Source organism: Oncorhynchus gorbuscha, linkage group LG05 (assembly GCF_021184085.1).
Source record: "Oncorhynchus gorbuscha isolate QuinsamMale2020 ecotype Even-year linkage group LG05, OgorEven_v1.0, whole genome shotgun sequence".
Classification (NCBI taxonomy): domain Eukaryota; kingdom Metazoa; phylum Chordata; class Actinopteri; order Salmoniformes; family Salmonidae; genus Oncorhynchus; species Oncorhynchus gorbuscha.
The window spans coordinates 30,469,009-30,488,196 of record NC_060177.1 but is presented as its reverse complement, the minus strand read 5'-3'; the positions used below and the strand labels follow the sequence as shown (position 1 = coordinate 30,488,196).

At 41.6% G+C, this 19,188-nt stretch overlaps 1 protein-coding gene across 1 annotated transcript; it reads left to right on the top strand.

Moving 5' to 3' along the window:
- The first annotated feature begins 445 nt into the window (after positions 1-445).
- LOC124035818 (B-cadherin-like) lies at positions 446-14,912 on the top strand. The gene is made up of 16 exons (XM_046349587.1): positions 446-686; positions 1,115-1,226; positions 7,983-8,221; positions 8,422-8,562; positions 8,661-8,816; positions 8,908-9,052; positions 9,152-9,324; positions 9,428-9,556; positions 9,663-9,848; positions 11,275-11,519; positions 11,641-11,783; positions 11,898-12,122; positions 12,215-12,433; positions 12,549-12,679; positions 13,739-13,879; positions 14,067-14,912. The coding sequence occupies exons 1-16, from the start codon at positions 636-638 to the stop codon at positions 14,271-14,273; spliced, it is 2,643 nt and encodes an 880-aa protein (XP_046205543.1). The 5' UTR covers positions 446-635; the 3' UTR covers positions 14,274-14,912.
- Positions 14,913-19,188: the final 4,276 nt, after the last annotated feature.

The following is a 19,188-nucleotide window of genomic DNA, read 5'->3' as shown; positions in this document are numbered from 1 at the left end:
CGTCTCTCACATTGACACACAGCCTTTACTACAATCTGAGGAAACATGGTGAAGAATATCTACAGCATTTATTTCGACTAGGCTAAATAGAGTAATGGTATATGTTTTTTTTTACCATGATTAATATAAATGTATTTATCAGTCATTTGTTAAAATGTAAAGTTTATTTTGACAAATTATAGCTTTTGACAAATATAGACAACTCTTGCTGACTGTGTTTGGTTTGAAACTATTTTGATCATGAAATGGAATGACTGACATCCGTGTTTGATCCTGAACCCACTCTTCCTCATCAGTGCTTCTCCTCTCGATCGGAATTCTCAAATTATTGTGAAATAATTTGGCACATAGGACCCTGCTCTGGGTTTCTGGATTATGACAATTTACCTGTGTTTCATAGGTGCGGGTATAAGGAGCCGTTCTCCTCCATGACCATACTTGGAGCGAGCGTATGGGCGAGGTCACCTGCCTGCACACGGCACTCACCAGAAACTACCTGCTGAAACTCATTCCTCCAATTTAACCGACAATCGAGAAGGCACACATTTGAACAAGAGAGACATTTCCCCATCTACGCGTAAACTGATTACTTTTTACTGTTGGTGGAACGACTATTCTGAAATAATTCAAAACAAATGGGGGCCTTTTGGTTCGTGGAGTTGGGGGTATTAACATTGTTTCTCCAGGTAAGATTTTTTTGTGTCTACTCTGAAAGTAACATTCAATGTAGGCTACGCCATTTACCTGGTAACACTAACTTACAGATACTGATTCAGCCTAACGTTACTGGTCTTATTTAACTGATTCATTTTTCATGATTTGTTGGGTATATTTGTTTTAGCCAGCGTTGGTCGATTATTTAATTAACGTTACCAGGTTAACGCACCCGGATATTTGTTTTGCATTATTCTTAGCTTTTATTTATTTATACTTGTTCCACATTTCGCAGTAGGGTGCTGTGATATTTGTAGAAGGTCAACAACAATAGTAATGAGTGGTAATTATGATAGTATAATAGCATTTCTAATGTAATCTGGTGAATATTGATTTCATGACCTTGTAGTTGATTTATAAATAATAAAACTGAAGTTATTTGCTTTTTCCTTTTTGTAAGGCTTTCAATCCAGGGTCGTCGGAGTCAAAATGTCTGCCGGGTTTCAATTCAGAAATGTACATTTTCAAAGTTGAAAGAAATCACTTACAAAGTGGCCGGAGACTAGGAAAAGGTAAGAACTAACTTAATGGTAGCTTAAACGCTCTTAGCATATGACTGAACAAAACATGTATAACGCCGCGTTCAAAACAACTGGGAAAATCGGGGAAAAAATGATCTCCGACTGAAAGAAACATTTTGAACTGTCATCCAACAAAGAATTCCAACTCGGGTCTCTTTCAAGAGCTCAGACCTGAAGATCAATGGCGTCATGATTTGACCGGTATTTTTTCCCGAGTCGCAGTTTTGAATGCTGCATAAAGCCAACCATTTTTTTTTAATTGGTGTCATCACTTCAGATTACATTTTAGTTTCTGCTTTGAATATTTCAGTACACATTGATAAATGTTTATCCATTGTTCAATTGGAAGTATTTTGTGTTTCAAGATTTGGGTTGGTCTCCCCTGATTCCTAATCAAACTGCCACCGTTCTACATTGTACAGACAAACCATTACTTTGCAAATATGGCATGGCACTGACCTTCCCCTGTTTTGTTAGTTTGTTTACGATAACATTGTGGTGTGTTGTCAGTCTAGCATTGGGACTAATGGAGGGATTTTTCACACCTTTGCTTTGCTAAGAACGCAACGTGTCACAATTGTGTGACCAATTTAGTAGGCTAGATTTGCATTATGGCTTTTAATTATGTTTTCATCAAGTTATGACCTAATTGAAGGCTGTTTTTGTCTTTGTAAAACGGTTGACTAGACAGGGTGAACTAATTAATGAGAAACTACCAGAGATGTAGCATAACTGGGCGTGTAGGCACAATATCTGATCAGTAGAGTAAAACTGGTTAGACTTCCTGGAACAACTATTAGGCTGGCCTAGATTCCTCTGAATGACTTCTGACATTGATTGTCATTCACGTCAACTGACAGCATATGCGTTATTCATTTGTAGTATCAATAGGAAATTAGAAATCCCTTTGTGTAGCAACCTATTTCCCATGATCATGTTCCATGATTAGTACCCAATATTACAGTAATAAGGAGGTAGTCTTAGTCATTGCTTTACAACTATTCCTCCTCCCTTTGGGATATGTTACGGGAAGACGTCTACAGACTCTCAGTATAATCTACACTTGTCTCTTATGATACAGAAAGTTTGGTACTTTCATCTACATGTTGTGGCAAGGTCAGGAATCCATTCTAGTTTCACTCCTAACCCATAAGATTGACGTCAGTGTCTTGCTATTGTTGGGCAATATTATGCGGGTATAGCTAGGCCTGTGGGGATCATGAAATTGTCAGGTGGATATTTTCATGCAACTAAGTGCGGTTCTTAACTTAGTTCTGAACAGTGTGGTTCCATATGGGACTGAGATGATCATCTCTAAACATAAAGTGGGAATCTAAAGATGCAACAACTAGGATGGGTTCACTAATATAATTAAGATTGTGCCTTTTGGCTTCTCGACAATGAAAAACAGTTTATGAAAACCAATAAAACAGGAGAGAAATGCTGGTTTCAATGGCATATGAGGAAGTCTATATAAAATAATTGCCTACATGTTTATAAGGTGGAATTTTGGTGAGGCTGCTTTGAAGCAAGGTAAGACATGCCCCATAATATGGAGTAAGATGTTCGGGTTTCAAACATCAGTATTAAAATTCATAGGCCTACAGCCTCCAGCTCATATTGCAAAGTGGTTGAGACATGTGATAGCCTGCCTACCTTTTCTATACACTCGGCTGCAAAGGCAATAGAAAGCTGGGATCCTCTTATTAATCGTGGCCACCAAAAACATGTTTTTTATCACACAATTGCATTTATAATTGTTGCGCAGTGACTAGCAGCATCCAGCTGTATTGCTGTCTGACAGATGATATTTCCTCTCAAACTAGGCTCTATGCTGTGCATGTGTAATAAATACAATGCATGATGACTAATGAATTAAAAACATCAGCAACAATTTACACTGAACAGAATAGAAATGCAACATGTAAACAATTAAAGATTTTACAGTTCATATTAGGAAATCTGTCTAAATACATTCATTAGGGTCTCCCGAGTGGCACAGTGGTTTAAGGCACTGCAACTCAGTGCTAGAGGAGTCACTATAGACCCTGGTTCGATTCCAGGCTGTATCACAACCGGGAGTCCCATTGGGAAGCGCACAATTGACCCAGAATCGTCCGGATTAGGGTTTGGCCCATGGTAGGCCTTCGTTGTAAATAAGAATTTGTTTTTAACTGACTCTCCTAGTTAAATAAATATAAATAGTCCCTAATCTATGGATCTCATATATGCATCTGGTCACAGATACCTAAGAAGGTAGGGGCGTGGATCAGAAAACAAGTCAGTATCTAGTGTGACCACCATTTGTGTCATGCAGCGCGTGACATCTCCTTCACATAGAGATGATCAGGCTGTTGATTGTGGCCTTTGGAACATTGTCCCACTCTTCTTCAATGGCTGTGTGATATTGGCCGGAACTTGAACAAGCTGTCGTACACCTCGACCCAGAGCATCCCATACATGTTCAATGGGTGACATGTTGGCCATCGAAGAACTGGGACATTTTCAGCATTCAGGAATTGTGTACAGATCCTTGGGACATGGGGTTGTGCGTTATCATGCTGAAACATGAGGTGATGGTGGCAGATGAATGACACTACTAGGGGCTTCAGGATCTTGTCACAGTACCTCTGTGCCTTTTAAATTTCCATCGATAAAATGCAATTGTTTGTTGTCTGTAGCTTATGCCTGCCCATACATAACCCCACCGCCACCATGGGGCACTCTGTTTACAATGTTGAACTGAACTGCTCGTCCACATGATGCCATACACACGGCCTGCCATCTGTCCGGTACAGTTGAAACCGGGATTAATCCGTGAAGAGAACACTTTTCCAGCATGACAGTGGCCATCGAAGGTGAGCATTTGCCCACTGAAGTCGGTTACAATGCGAACTGCAGTCAGTTCAAGACCCCAGTGAGGGCCATGAGCACACAGATGCGCTTCTCTTTTTGAATTTTAAATATTTTTTACTTTAAATAATTACCCCCCAAAAATGTGTACTTTAAAACCATTGTTTTACAACTTTCCCCCCAATTTCATGGTATCCAATTGGTAGTTAGTCTTGTCTCATTGCTGCAATTCCCATACGGATTGGGGAGAGGTGACGGTCTAGAGCTGTGCGTCCTCCGAAACACAACCCAACCAAGCCAGGCTGCTTCTTGACACATTGCCCACTTAACCCGGAAACCAGCCGCAACAATGTGTCGGCGGAAACACCGTACACCTGGCGACCGTGTCGGCGTGCACTGTGCCCTGCCCGCCCCAGTAGTCACTAGTGCGCGATTGAACAAGGACATCTCTGCCGGCCAAACCCTCCCCTAACCCAGGCGACGCTGGGCCGATTGTGTGCTGCCCCATGGGTCTCCCGGTTGTGGCCGGCTGCAACAGAGCCTGGACTCGAACCAGGATCTCTAGTGGCATAGCTAGCAACTACTACACAGTGCCTTAGACCACTGTGCTACTTTTAAGGATAGATTCGCTTTTCTGAGATGGTTTCTGACAATTTGTGCAGAAATTCTTCAGTTGTGTAAACCTGCAGTTTCATCAACTATCCTGGCGGCTGGTCTCAAGACGATCCCGCAGATGAAGAAGCCGGATGTGGCGGTCATGGGCTGGCATGGTTACACGTGGTCTGCGGTTGTGAAGCAAGTTAGACGTACTGCCAAATTGTCTAAAATTATATTGGAGGCGGCTTATGGATGAGAAATTAACGTTCATTTCACTGCCAACAGCTATGGTGGTCATTCCTCCAGTCAGCATGCCAATTGCACAATCTTAACTTGAGACATCTGTGGCATTCGGTTGTTACACAACGTCACATTTTAGTGGACTTCTATTGTCCCCAGCACAAGGTGCACTTGTGTAATGATCATGCTGATTAATCCACTTCTTGATATGCCACACCTGTCAGGTGGATGGATTATCTTGGCAAAGGGGAATTCCTCACTAACAGGGATGTAAACAAATTTGTGTGGAATTTTGAAGGAAATTAAGCTTTTTGTCTATGTAAAATTTCTGGACTCTTATTTCAGCTCATGAAACCAATACTTTAGCCGTTGCTCTTAATATTTTTGTTCAGTATAATTCCTCTAAATTATACAAATTAAGCATGACCAGTCAAATGTATTTCAAGTGGCTAACAATAACAGTAGCCGTTAACATCCCTAGCGCCTTTGGAACATATACATTTTTAAAGTGTAATAAATCTATTTAATACACACCACAGTAAATCCATGATTTTATTTTGGGCAATATGATATGAAGAAAATGTATTACAGAATAAGTCAGCCTACGGTAATGTTATCTGACTATGCGCCATGCCATTATAGGCTGTAGGCTAGTTAATTTAGCGGAGAAGATATGCTTAAGTCTCATGTCCCGAATACACTCACCTGTTACAGACAGTCATGGGGCTGTGGCTTGCTATATAAAGCAGGCATACGGGCATTGAAGCATTCAGTTACTGTTCGATTGGACGTTAGAAAGGGCAAAACTAGTAACCTAAGCGACTGAGCATGGTAGGATTGTCGGTGTCAGGTACGCTGTCAGGTACGCTGTATCTCAGAAGCGGCCGCCCTCCTGGGCTTTTCACACACAAACAAAAACAAAAAAACATCAGTCAGCTGCAGTCCTGTGGGTCAAACAGTTTGTTGATGAGAGGGGTCGAAAGAGAGAGTTTGCACCGTTCTTGACAAACAGGCGGGCCACAACCATGGAACATGACAGAGTTCCGTTTACTTGCGTGGCCTGCACAGTCCCCAGACCTCAACCCAATAGAACATCTTTTGGATGAGATGGAACGGGCTGTTGGCAGCATGAATATACTGCCGTCCAATCTGCAGCACATGTGTGATGCCATTGCGTCAGTATGGACCAATATCCCTGTGGAATGTTTCAGACACCTTGTAGAATGCCCCAAACAATTCAGGCTGTTCTGGAGGAAAATGGGGTCCACCTGTGTAGCTACTTTTCTCAGTGAAACCTAATTTTCTCTGGTAAAATGCAAGCTTAATTTCAAGCAAAACATTAAGAAATGTTGCTGGCTGCATTCTTTCTGTGATGCATTTGAAATATATGATGGCAGTGCATCGCTTTTGCCCAAAAGTCCTTGCTTTTTCATTGTAAGCTCATTTACTTATATGGCTGCTAGCCAAATAGTGTTGCACTTCTGTCATCTGTTCAAAATTAAGCAATTTTCTGTCTCGTGACACTTTTGTGTGAAGGAAAACTATAGTTGCACGCCCCATGCTCAGTCTATTGGATCAAAAAAAAGGTTTTGTTTTGATGGTCTGAGTTTTGAAAATGCAAGTTTCTGAAATCTAAAGTGACCCCTGATGCGACTAAAGGCTATTCATTATTTGAAAAGGTTGCACAAAATAGCTTCTCAAGCTGCACATGTTCTCTGAAGTGATCATATTTTCACCCATCAGATTATTCTCAATTTAATATTGTCTTTACTAATATGTATAATTAGTTTTAATTTAGAATGGTTTGTCAAATTGACAGGGGGGAAAAGACATGTCATCCGTATGCACTAGAAATGCGACTGGAGCGTTGAGTCATGATAATCTCCACTTAGCCCCCTCCTGTACTTCTTGTTCACCCATGACTATGTGGCCACACGTCTCCAACAGCAGAATCAAGTTTGCAGACGACAACAGTGTTTGGCCTGATTTACCAACAATGACCAGACGGCTAGTTGTAAAACAAATGTTTTTGTGACAGGTGGCCTAATTATTTATTGCTCTGCACTTGATCTTTACCACCTACAAGCTTTCTTTAATTTGTTCAAGACTGTTGACAACCACCTTCTGGCCTAAAGAGTGGTAGTTGCTGTACCTCTACCTACCTGATTCTCTAGTACCGAACTATCAATAGGGTAAGCAGAAGTGTGTGTGTACTGTGGCATACTACAATTCAGTTTTACTTCTCAAACCCACCTTTTTTTTGTGTAGTTACAGAGTTTCGGCATAACATCTAGCTAGTTCATTAGGGTTCTAAATGGATATGTTTTATGGGCAGTCTAGGCCTAAATGAAAACTACAGAAAGATGTGAGGGGAAAAACAGAATTGTAGGTCCTTAAATACTATTTTGTTAACATAATAGGGGCATAATGAGCCACTCACACCTGAGTGACTCAGACCTCTTTTGTAGAGCTAGGTCTATGCCTCCGGATGTTTAGAAGTAGTAATGTGAAACCAGGGGCTGCTGCCCACCTGTCCTTGAGTCTTAACCCAGGGCTTGTCAACTCTGCTCTTTCTCTGTCCACACAGGATGATTATGGTAGACCACTTGTATACAATGACAGCTTCATCTCTACCTGGTATATTGTTCTAAGTTGCACAGTACTAGTTATACATGTAATGTTCGTTACATGAGGATATGGGTCAATTTACTCCTTTGCAAGTCAGACATGTTGGAGATTTTTACATTATGCAGGGCTTATTATTTGTACAATGTCTTTGCAGCAGATCAGAATTGTGCTCATGAGGTGATTTAGGCCTAGCTTTTTTTTTTTGAAGGCCATTTACTGCTTTATTACTATGAACAGTATTCATTCATAAACTGCCACCAGACTCGCTCAGTAAATTTATCTAGAAAGTACTGATTGAATAGGGCTTTTTGTTATGAATTTGAGATTAAAGCAACAGTGCTTTAAATATGCTCCTATTGTTGAATCACAACCACATATGAATTATGGTTGTGATATTTTTAAAATGATATCTTCTGACCACCTTTTCAGTGGTTTTTGATGACTGCACCAGTCGCACCAGCTTTCTCTTTCACTCCGAGGATTCACGCTTCAAAGTAGATGGCGACGGGACGCTGAAACTGAAGAGGGGGGTGACTCTGCATAATGGACATAAGGAGTTCTATGTCTCTACCCAGTCCAAGGGCAAGAAGATCACGGTTCCAGTCAGAGTGCTGCATGAGGCCAGACACGGCCACCACCATCACCATGAGATGACCACCCAGCCCCAGGTAAATGACTGGTCAAATCAACATTGACTATGCTGTCCTCTAGTGGATAGATGGGCATTGAAACTGATTTTATTTTTATTTTTTCAGGTCAATTGACATTTGCTGGCAGTTTTTGTAAAAAAAAAATATTTGCTTTATTTTAGTGCCTGTAAACCAAACCATAGACTTGATATTTCATGGTTTTTGTTTCAATTCCACAGCCCGGATCAAGTCTGTCTCTACCTGTTCTGAACTTCCCCAATTCTTCAGGAGGTCTGAAAAGAAGGAAGAGGGACTGGGTCATTCCTCCCATCAACTTCCCAGAGAATGGCAGAGGCCCCTTCCCAAAACATATGGTGCAGGTAAGTGTCTTGTAGTTTAAGGATTGTTCTTGTATTACTCCAATATCAGTGTTGGACATTTTGTAATTGACGTGTACATTATCATCCTTGTAAACCAGATCAGGTCCAACAGTGATAAAGAGGTGAAGATCCTGTACAGCATCACTGGTCCTGGGGCTGACCAACCTCCTGTGGGACTCTTCACTGTGGACAAAAACTCGGGGTTTCTCTATGTGACCCAGCCTTTGGACAGGGAGAAAAAAGACACATACGTTGTGCGTTTTGTGTATCCTAATTTTCTTCCCTTGACTTAATTGAAAACTGCTTTATATGTAGTTTGAAACTATTTGTTACTCCTCTCTGTAGCTCCTAGCCCATGCTGTTGCAGTGGGTGCAGGTACGGCTGAGGAACCCATGGATATCATTGTGAAAGTCATCGATATGAATGACAACAAACCTGTATTTACCCAAGATCCATTTACGGGAACAGTTCCTGAAGCATCAAAACCAGGTATGTTGTTCACACACTCAGTATTTACAATACTTAATGATGTGATGTTTAAGGAAAATAATGCTAGGATGATTCTGCAATTCTTTTCACTCTGTTCAGGCGACGAGGTCATGCAGGTAACGGCCACTGATGCTGATGAGGAGGGCTCTGCCAATTCTGATGTCAGATACACCATTCTCAGTCAGGAGCCTCCACTACCAAGCCCCAACATGTTTGTCATCAACCCTGTGACCGGAATGATTCGGGTTAACGCAGCTGGGTTGGACAGAGAAGTTGGTCTCTTTTCAAATCTGTAGTCTTGTTGATCATTTATTCATTGTGTACATTCTACATGTGTTACGTTTGTGATTTAGTTTACTACTTAATTTGTTTCAGAATATTCTTAAATATACTTTGGAAATCCAAGCTGCCGATTTGGAGGGCTCTGGCCTTACCAGCTTTGGCAAAGCCATCATTACAGTAACGGACAGCAATGACAATGCGCCACAGTTTGTGACTCCTTCGGTAAGCACATTTGTGAAGACAACATTTCAAATTGAAGCCTTAACCGTGTTAACGCATAATGGAATTGCCCTTTGTTGCTTTATAATCATGCTTCTCTCCTTTGCAGTACACCGTGTCAGTCCCAGAGAATAAAGTGGATGCCTTGGTGGTGAAAATGCCAGTGACTGATGGGGATGATCCTCACTCCTCTGCCTGGGCCACCACCTTCAAGATAGTTGACGGGGACCCTCAAGGCCTTTTCAATGTGAGCACAGGCCCTAGCAAGCTGGAAGGCATCATCACGACAGCAAAGGTATGTTGAAATCCTCTCCTTTAGATGTATTTGAGCTGCTACTTTGGAGGTGTAGCAGAAGCAGCCTGTCACTAGCTTTTTAGCTTCTACTCTAAAATGGTATCCTGTAGAAAGCAATTTGCACTCCCCCTAAGTAATTTATTTGGACAGTGAAGCTGAAATTTAATTTGGCTCTATACATTTTTTTTTTTTTTGAGATTCAATGTTTCATATGAGGCGACAGTACACAATATCACTTTTTGAGAGTATTTTCATACATATCGCCCCCACAGGAGGCCTTTTTGCCTTTGGTAGGCCATGGTAAATAAGAATTTGTGCTTAACTGTCTTGCCTAGTTAAATACATTTTTTTTGTAAACTTTTTTTTTTATACAGTTTAGAAATTAAAGTACTTTGTTTCTAGTCCCCCTATTTTGAAGGTGTCTTAAGTATTTGGACAAATTCACTAATGACAGAAACATTATATTAAGCAGCACATTCATGAGAGGCTTAAAATCCAATTATAATACACAAGTAGTGTGAAATGCACAACCCTCCAACCATCGACGAGAGGATGATTTAAGGTCTACATGTACACTACAAGCAACATGTGCGTATCACCAACTTGTGCGTATCGCTCTCGTGCAGCAATGTTTGCAAACACAAAAATGCGTAGGTAAATAATGTATTGTCATTTTCGAGTCTCTTTTATTGTAAATAAGAATGTTTCTAAACACCTACATTCATGTGAATGCCACCATTTTATTATGGATAATCATGAATGACTCTTGAATCACGATGAGTGAGTTCGAGGGATAAGTATCATACCCCCCAAAAAATGTTTATTGGTAATGGTGAGAGGTTGGCATGTTTTGGGGGTATGATCTTTCTCACTACTCATTATTCACGATTCATTCAGGATTATCCATAATCATGGTAGCATCCACATCAATGTAAAATGCATCAGAAGCATGTTCTTATTTACAGTAAGTGATTCTTATTTACCATTAATTTCTATTGGGCACAACAATCTGAAAACAAATTGAAAATGCGTCCAGGAAGTTTGTAGCCGCAAACTTGATGTAGTCATTGCGTGCTAGGAATATGAAACCAAATACTAAACTTTTGACTACTTTTAATACACTGAATTTCTCCAAATAGGGGTGACTAGATGCATAATACACTGAATTTCTCCAAATAGGGGTGACTAGATGCATAAAGTGTTTTTATTTATAAATGGATATTTATGAAAATACCTGTTATGTACCGTTGCTTCATATGAAACATTTGATCTAAAATGCTGGAGTATAGAGCCAAATTAAGTTTGGGCTACACTGTCCAAAGAAATATGTAGGGGAGTGTATGCTTGTAGATATAAACACCATTATCCTGATTTCTATGTCTGAAGGATTCCTATTCTGATGGGCTTTTCTGTTCTTTCATCACAGCCGCTTGACTTTGAGAAGAACAACAAGTACACTCTGCTGGTCACTGTGCAGAATGAAGTCCCATTTGCCGTCCCCCTGCCCACCTCCACTGCTACTGTTATAGTGAATGTGGAGGATGTGAATGAAGCTCCAGTCTTCAGTCCAGTGGAGAAGATGATCAAAAAATCTGAGGACCTCCCTATTGACAGTGACCTGGTTCTGTACACCGCCACAGACCCAGACACTGCAAGGAATCAGAAAGTCACGTAAGATTAGAACTTCACTTACAATTTATTATATTTTTTGTAAGATTTGAGGAGGATAATTTTGACAACTCAACAGGTTGTAAGCAATGCATATATTCATTTTTGTACATTTACTACACAGATACAAGATACGCAATGATCTTGCTGGATGGCTCAGTATCAACAAAGACACTGGGCTAATCAAAGTCAAGAGCCTCATGGACAGAGAATCCACTTTTGTCCAAGACAACAAATACTCTGTTGTTGTTCTGGGCACTGACAACGGTATTTCAATTAGCCATTTCTCTAATATTATGTTAATAATATTTCAAGTTGTAGAAGAGGACTACAACCTAAACTTGACTTTTTGAGTGACAGTGCTCTAATTTGGATTTGCAGATGAAATCCCAGCAACTGGCACTGGCACCCTTATCATAGAGCTGGAGGATGTGAATGACAACCCTCCAACCATTGACGAGAGGATGATTAAGGTCTGCAACAAGGAGTCCTCCCCACAGCTGCTGTCAGTCACTGATAAAGACGGAGCGGGCTTCGCTGCTCCTTACACCGTACAGCTTCAGGGGTCGTCCCTTTCGAACTGGACTGCCAGAATGAATGACACAAGTATGCATTGATTTTTCCCAGAACTACAGTACTACCCCCCCCCCCCCCTTTAAAACAACTGCATTGTTTGACGTTAACGTTTTCCATTTCAGAAACGGGCATTATCCTGACACTGAAGACTATGTTGGACAGTGGCGATTACACGGTTGTCCTGAGAGTGTCTGACATCCAGGGCCTGCACCAGGAGAGCACCATCCAGGCCTCTGTGTGTGACTGCAAAGGAGCTGATGTCCAGTGCACCGATAAAGCTGTGGCAGGCTTCGGCCTCTCTAGCATTCTGGGAATTCTAGGAGCCATTTTACTACTCCTATGTAAGTTGTTCATTTGTTTAACCCGGCACTGAAGTGTTTGGTCATTGCTGTCCTTGAAGCCTACATGTGTAGATAACACACTTGCACTTCATTGTGTGTTTGTTGTGCTCCACAGTGTTGTCTCTTCTGCTGCTCATGTTCCTGAGGAAGAGAGGTGGTGAGAAGAAGGAGCCTCTGCTACAGGAGGACGATGTCAGGGACAACATCTACTACTATGACGAGGAGGGAGGTGGCGAGGATGACCAGGTAAGGGAAGAGCACACCAGACTAGGGCTGCGGTTCAGCCTTCTAAAACACACCCTCGTCCACTCACCTTCGCCTTATGCCCTTGGGGTAATCCCTGTCGCCGTCTTGGAGGGCGGTTCAAATGACTAGCCAAGCAATGGAAGTTTGCAATGTGAGCCCCTCAGCCCTTGTTTTTAGTCGCGTTTGCGAGTGTATAATTATGTTCTCTCCGGGGCCTGAAACTCCCCATAATTCAATTTGTGACGATTGTACATCTGCTAAGAAAAGTCGGCGAACACTTAAACAACATCAATGGAGAAGTCAACCTACAAGTGTAAGTAAAAACAAATGCAAATAAGTTAGGAATTGTGCTACTAATGGAAACGATGACTCAAAAACATCTCGTAAATGTTTTTTTTTTGGTTTGGTTATCTTTTGGAAATTGTAGAAATAAAACATTTTCCAGTTCCAGTTAGGCAGCCTAATGTTAGTTATCTAATTAATTTGCTAGCTTTCATACAGTAGGTGTATATTAATAATGATATATTTAATGAGTAGACATGCACTCATAATTGACTGTAGTGCATATAAAACTACCGGCGGCTAAAAACACCATCGCGGGATGAACGAGTGATGAATTTCCGGCAAGGGTGGTCCATTTAAAAAAAAAAATCATTCCTTTTACCCTTGCCCTGCAGGTGTACACTCGTCAGATGTCATCAGAAGTGTCCACTTTGAGAGCTGAGGGGTTAGGGTGTGTGTCTTAAGTGTTTGGACTGCAGCCTAGCTCAGAACAAGCCCACTAGGCTCTCCCATCTCCCAAGTGTCAATTTATTATTGGGATATGCAATAACACATCTAAGGTTTATGGTTCTGTGTCTTTTGATTGATTTAACCAGGTAGGCTAGTTGAGAGTTCTCATTTGCAACTGCGACTTGGCCAAGATAAAGCAAAGCAGTTTGACATACAACACAGTTACACATGGAATAAACAAACACACCATCAATAATACAGTAGGAAAATCTATATACAGCATAATCTTGTAATATAATGCGTGTCTGTACACCTTTCCACCTTCAGGATTTCGACTTGAGTGTTCTGCACAGAGGTCTGGATAACCGTCCTGATGTTTTCCGTAATGACATCGCTCCAACCATGGCCCGGCCAGAGTATCGCCCACGACCCGCCAACCCAGCCGACATTGGCAACTTCATTGATGATGTGAGTAAAGTCTTGAACTGATTAATAATGTGAGTGGAATGCACAGTTAAGATCATATCAATGTCTTCTGGGGATGATTTGTCATTCAAGTAACTGGATTTGACATGGATAATGTCAGTTTATGCTTGTTTAGAATTTGTGCTGTATATTCACCAAGGTGGTAAAATGTAATCTTTCTGTTGACCAGAACCTGAAGGCAGCTGACAACGACCCCACTGCTCCTCCCTACGACTCCCTCCTGGTGTTTGACTATGAAGGAGGTGGCTCTGAGGCCGGCTCCCTCAGCTCCCTCAACTCCTCCAGCTCAGGAGACGACCAGGACTACGACCTCCTTCAACAGTGGGGCCCGCGCTTCAAGAAGCTGTCTGACATGTACGGAGGAGGAGAGGATTGAGAAGTCAGTCAGCCTCTCAACCTTTTTGCTTGGAGAGTGTCCGGTTCTCCACACTTGGGTCTGTAGGCTGAAGACACTTTCTTACTTTATTTCCCCCTTTTGTGTGTTTCGGGCACATTTTACAGTTTGATTTGTGCAGACGAGGGAACATTTTAGAGAATTGTCTTCAATGCTCGTCTTCAGCATGGGGAGGGTGGCTCACTCTTGGCTCTGCACTGGCAAGATGTTGACATGGGTTTTACACAATTCAGCAGTGCTTTCTAATGGACTCTTAACAACCCCAGATTGTACTTGAATTTAATATGCATTGTTTGCTGGTTCTTGCTTCCATGTTGGTGTCGTATCATAAAGTTTCTATAAAGACTATACTTTGGCATGAAATGTAAGTTACTTGAAATCCAAATCAGCCTTAGGATTTTTTTTTGTTAGCTGAGATGAATTACAAGCTCAAACGCTTTTTAAAACATGTAAGTTTGGGTGTTTGTATTCCTTTTCATTTTAATCCTATTAAATGTTTATTTTTTTTTCTTTGTATTTGCTTCTGAAGAAGCACACTTGTGAATTCTGTTTTTTATAAAGGATATCCCTTTGGTACATTGATGGCCATGTGAATAGTGTTATTAAATAAATTACAACATGTTTTTTTTGAGCTAAATTATTCAAATTCACAGATGAGGCACTAGATGGCAATGATTGAATGAAACTGGTCTGGGTCAATGAATGATTGCATTGCCTTGTTCCACAGAACAGATTGTACAAGTTATATTTAAGCAATAATATACTGTGGCTAAGGGCTGTTGAGCACAATACAACGCGGAGTGCCTGGACACAGCCCATAACCATGGTATACTGGCCATATACCACAAACCCCAGAGGTGCCTAATTGCTATTACAAACTGGTTACCAATGTAATTAGAGCAGTAAAATAAATATTTTGTCATGCCTGTGGTATACGGACTGATATACTACGGCTATCAGAGATACTCTTAATGATTGGCTATGAAAAGCCAACTGACATTTACTGCCGAGGTGCTGACCTGTTGCACCCTCGACAACCACTGTGATTATTATTTGACATCTATGAACATTTGAGCATCTTGGCCACATTCTGTTATCTCTACCCGGCACAGCCAGAAGAGGACTGGCCACCCCTCAACCTGGTTCCTCTCTAAGTTTCTTCCTAGGTTCTGGGCTTTCTAGGGAGTTTTTCCTAGACACCGTGCTTCTACACCTGCATTGTTTGGTGTTTTAGGCTGGGTTTCTGTACAGCACTATGCGATATCAGCTGATGTAAGATAGGCTTTATAAATTGGTTTGATCAGCCAATCAGCAGGGCTTGAACCACCCAGTTTATAATGTGTCTAGAATCACATGTACAAGAATCTGTGGCTAAAGTAGCCTATAATCTCAATTAGAAACTGGGTGGTTGGTTCCAGCCCTGAATGCTGATTGGCTGACAGCCATGGTCTATCAGACTATACCATAGGTAAGACCATATGTATTTTTTCTGCTCTAATTATGTTGGTAACCAGTTTATAAACAAGATAGAACTGCCAAAGGGGGCAGTGTTGCAATCTACTGAAAAGAGAGCCTGCAGAGTTCTGTCCTACTATCCAGGTCTGTACCCAAACAATTTGAACTTCTACTTTTAAAAATCCACCTCTCTAAAAACAAGTCTCTCACTGTTGCCGCCTGCTGTAGACCACCCTCTGCCCCCAGCTGTGCTCTGGACACCATATGTGAACTGATTGCCCCCCCCATCTATCTTCAGAGCTCGTGCTGCTAGGTGACCTAAACTGACACCCCGGCCATCCTACAATCTAAGCTTGATGCCCTCAATCTCACACAAATGATCAATTAACCTACCAGGTACCTCCCCAAAGCTGTAAACATGGGCACCCTCATGGATATCATCCTAACCAACTTGCCCTCTAAATACACCTCTGCTGTCTTCAACCAAGATCTCAGCGATCACTGCCTCATTGCCTGCATCCGTAATGGGTCAGCGGTCAAACGACCTCCACTCATCAATGTCAAACACTCCCTCAAACACTTCAGCGAGCAAGCCTTTCTAATCGACCTGGCCGGGGTATCCTGGAAGGATATTGATCTCATCCCGTCAGTAGAGGATGCCTGGTTATTTTTTTAAATGCCTTCTGAACCATCTTAAATAAGCATGCCCCATTCAAGAAATTTAGAACCAGGAACAGATATAGCCCTTGGTTCTCCCCACTGCCCTTAACCAACACAAAAACATCCTATGGCGTTCTGCATTAGCATCGAACAGCCCCTGTGATATGTAGCTTTTCAGGGAAGTTAGAAACCAATCTACACAGGCAGTTGGAAAAGCCAAGGTTAGCTTTTTCAAGCAAAAATTTGCTTCCTGCAACACTAACTCAAAAAAGTTCTGGGACACTGTAAAGTCCATGGAGAATAAGAACACCTCCTCCCAGCTGCCCACTGCACTGAAGATAGGAAACACTGTCACCACTGATAAATCCACTATAATTGAGAATTTCAAAAGCATTTTTCTACGGCTGGCCATGCTTTCCACCTGGCTACCCCTACCCCGGTCAACAGCACTGCACCCCCCACAGAAACTCGCCCAAGCCTTCCCCATTTCTCCTTCTCCGATATCTTAACCGCCATCGATAAGAAACATTATTGTGCAGCCATATTCATTGATCTGGCCAAGGCTTTCGACTCTGTCAATCACCTCATTGGCAGACTCGACAGCCTTGTTTCTCAAATGATTGCCTCACCTGGTTCACCAACTACTTCTCTGATAGAGTTCAGTGTGTCAAATCGGAAGGTAAGTTGTTCGCACCTCTGGCAGTCTCTATGGGGGTGCCACAGGGTTCAATTCTTGGACCGACTCTCTTTTCTGTATGCATCAATGATGTTGCTCTTGCTGCTGGTGAGTCTCTAATCCACCTCTATGCAGAAGACACCATTCTGTATACTTCCGGCCCTTCTTTGGACACTGTGTTAACAACCCTCCAGGCAAGCTACAATGCCATACAACTCTCCTTCCGTGGCCTCCAATTACTCTTAAATACAAGTAAAACTAAATGCATGCTCTTCAACCGATCGCTGCCTGCACCTGCCCGCCTGTCCAACATCACTACTCTGGACGGCTCTGACTTAGAATACGTAGACAACTACAAATACCTAGGTGTCTGGTTAGACTGTAAACTCTCCTTCCAGACCCACATCAAACATCTCCAATCCAAAGTTAAATCTAGAATTGGCTTCCTATTTCGCAACAAAGCATCCTTCACTCATGCTGCCAAACATACCCTTGTAAAACTGACCATCCTACCAATCCTCGACTTTGGCGATGTCATTTACAAAATAGCCTCCAATACCCTACTCAACAAATTGGATGCAGTCTATCACAGTGCCATCCGTTTTGTCACCAAAGCCCCATATACTACCCACCATTGCGACCTGTACGCTCTCGTTGGCTGGCCCTCGCTTCATACTCGTCGCCAAACCCACTGGCTCCAGGTCATCTACAAGATGCTGCTATGTAAAGTCCCCCCTTATCTCAGCTCGCTGGTCACCATAGCATCACCCACCTGTAGCACACGCTCCAGCAGGTTTATCTCTCTGGTCACCCCCAAAACCAATTCTTTCTTTGGCCGCCTCTCCTTCCAGTTCTCTGCTGCCAATGGCTGGAACGAACTACAGAAATCTCTGAAACTGGAAACACTTATCTCCCTCACTAGCTTGAAGCACCAGCTGTCAGAGCAGCTCACAGATTACTGCACCTGTACATAGTCCATCTATAATTTAGCCCAAACAACTACCTCTTTCCCTACTGTATTTATTTATTTTATTTATTTATTTATTTTGCTCCTTTGCACCCCATTATTTTTATTTTTACTTTGCACATTCTTCCACTGCAAATCTACTATTCCAGTGTTTTACTTGCTATATTGTATTTACTTCGCCACCATGGCCTTTTTTCTTTTGCCTTTACCACGCTTATCTCACCTCATTGGCTCACATCTATATAGACTTGTTTCTACTGTATTATTGACTGTATGTTTGTTTTACTCCATGTGTTGTTGTATGTGTCGAACTGCTTTGCTTTATCTTGGCCATGTCGCAATTGTAAATGAGAACTTGTTCTCAACTTGCCTACCTGGTTAAATAAAGGTGAAATAAAAATAAAATAAATAAAATAATAGCAATAAGGCACCTCGGGCGTTTGTGGTATATGGCCTGTATCCAGGCACTCGTTGTGCATAAGAACCCCTTAGCCATTGGCCATATACCACATTATTGCTTACATACGCTTTTTTAAAAACATGTTAAATAAAAATATTTGTTTTGTCTTACACTTTAGAAGTAGGTGGTTAAGGTCAGTATATTCTTAATTTGTTTTTCTACACAATGAACTGCTCAAGGAAGTGAATAGTTACACACCATCGTAAAAAAAAGCTTTCAGTCCTCCACACCAATGACCTCCCCTCCTTGACCGGTAGTTCGGCTGCTTCAATAGGACGCACTTCACGGAATGGAAAATGACAGGTCTGGGAATGCGCTTTGTTTCCTAAGCTTTCAAATGAGACATGGAAAGAAACTGAGAATAATAGACGAGGAACCTCTCTCGAAACACTTCAAATCTGTCTTTCTATACAAGTAAGCATAGGATACAAAAGTGCATTCATTCATTCAAATAAACACCTATAGTTGGCCTAATCATAGGTCTGGAATTTGAGCACATTTTTACGATGGAGGTGAATAACGTTTTTGACGGCTAGTTCAACCAACAAAAAAAACATTTATTTGGCATGTTTTGCTATACTATGTGATAGTGCGAACGTCTGTAGTATAAAGAAAAATATAGAGAATGAAATACCGGTAGGCCGATATTTTTTTCAACTAATAAAGCCAGTCAGGCAGG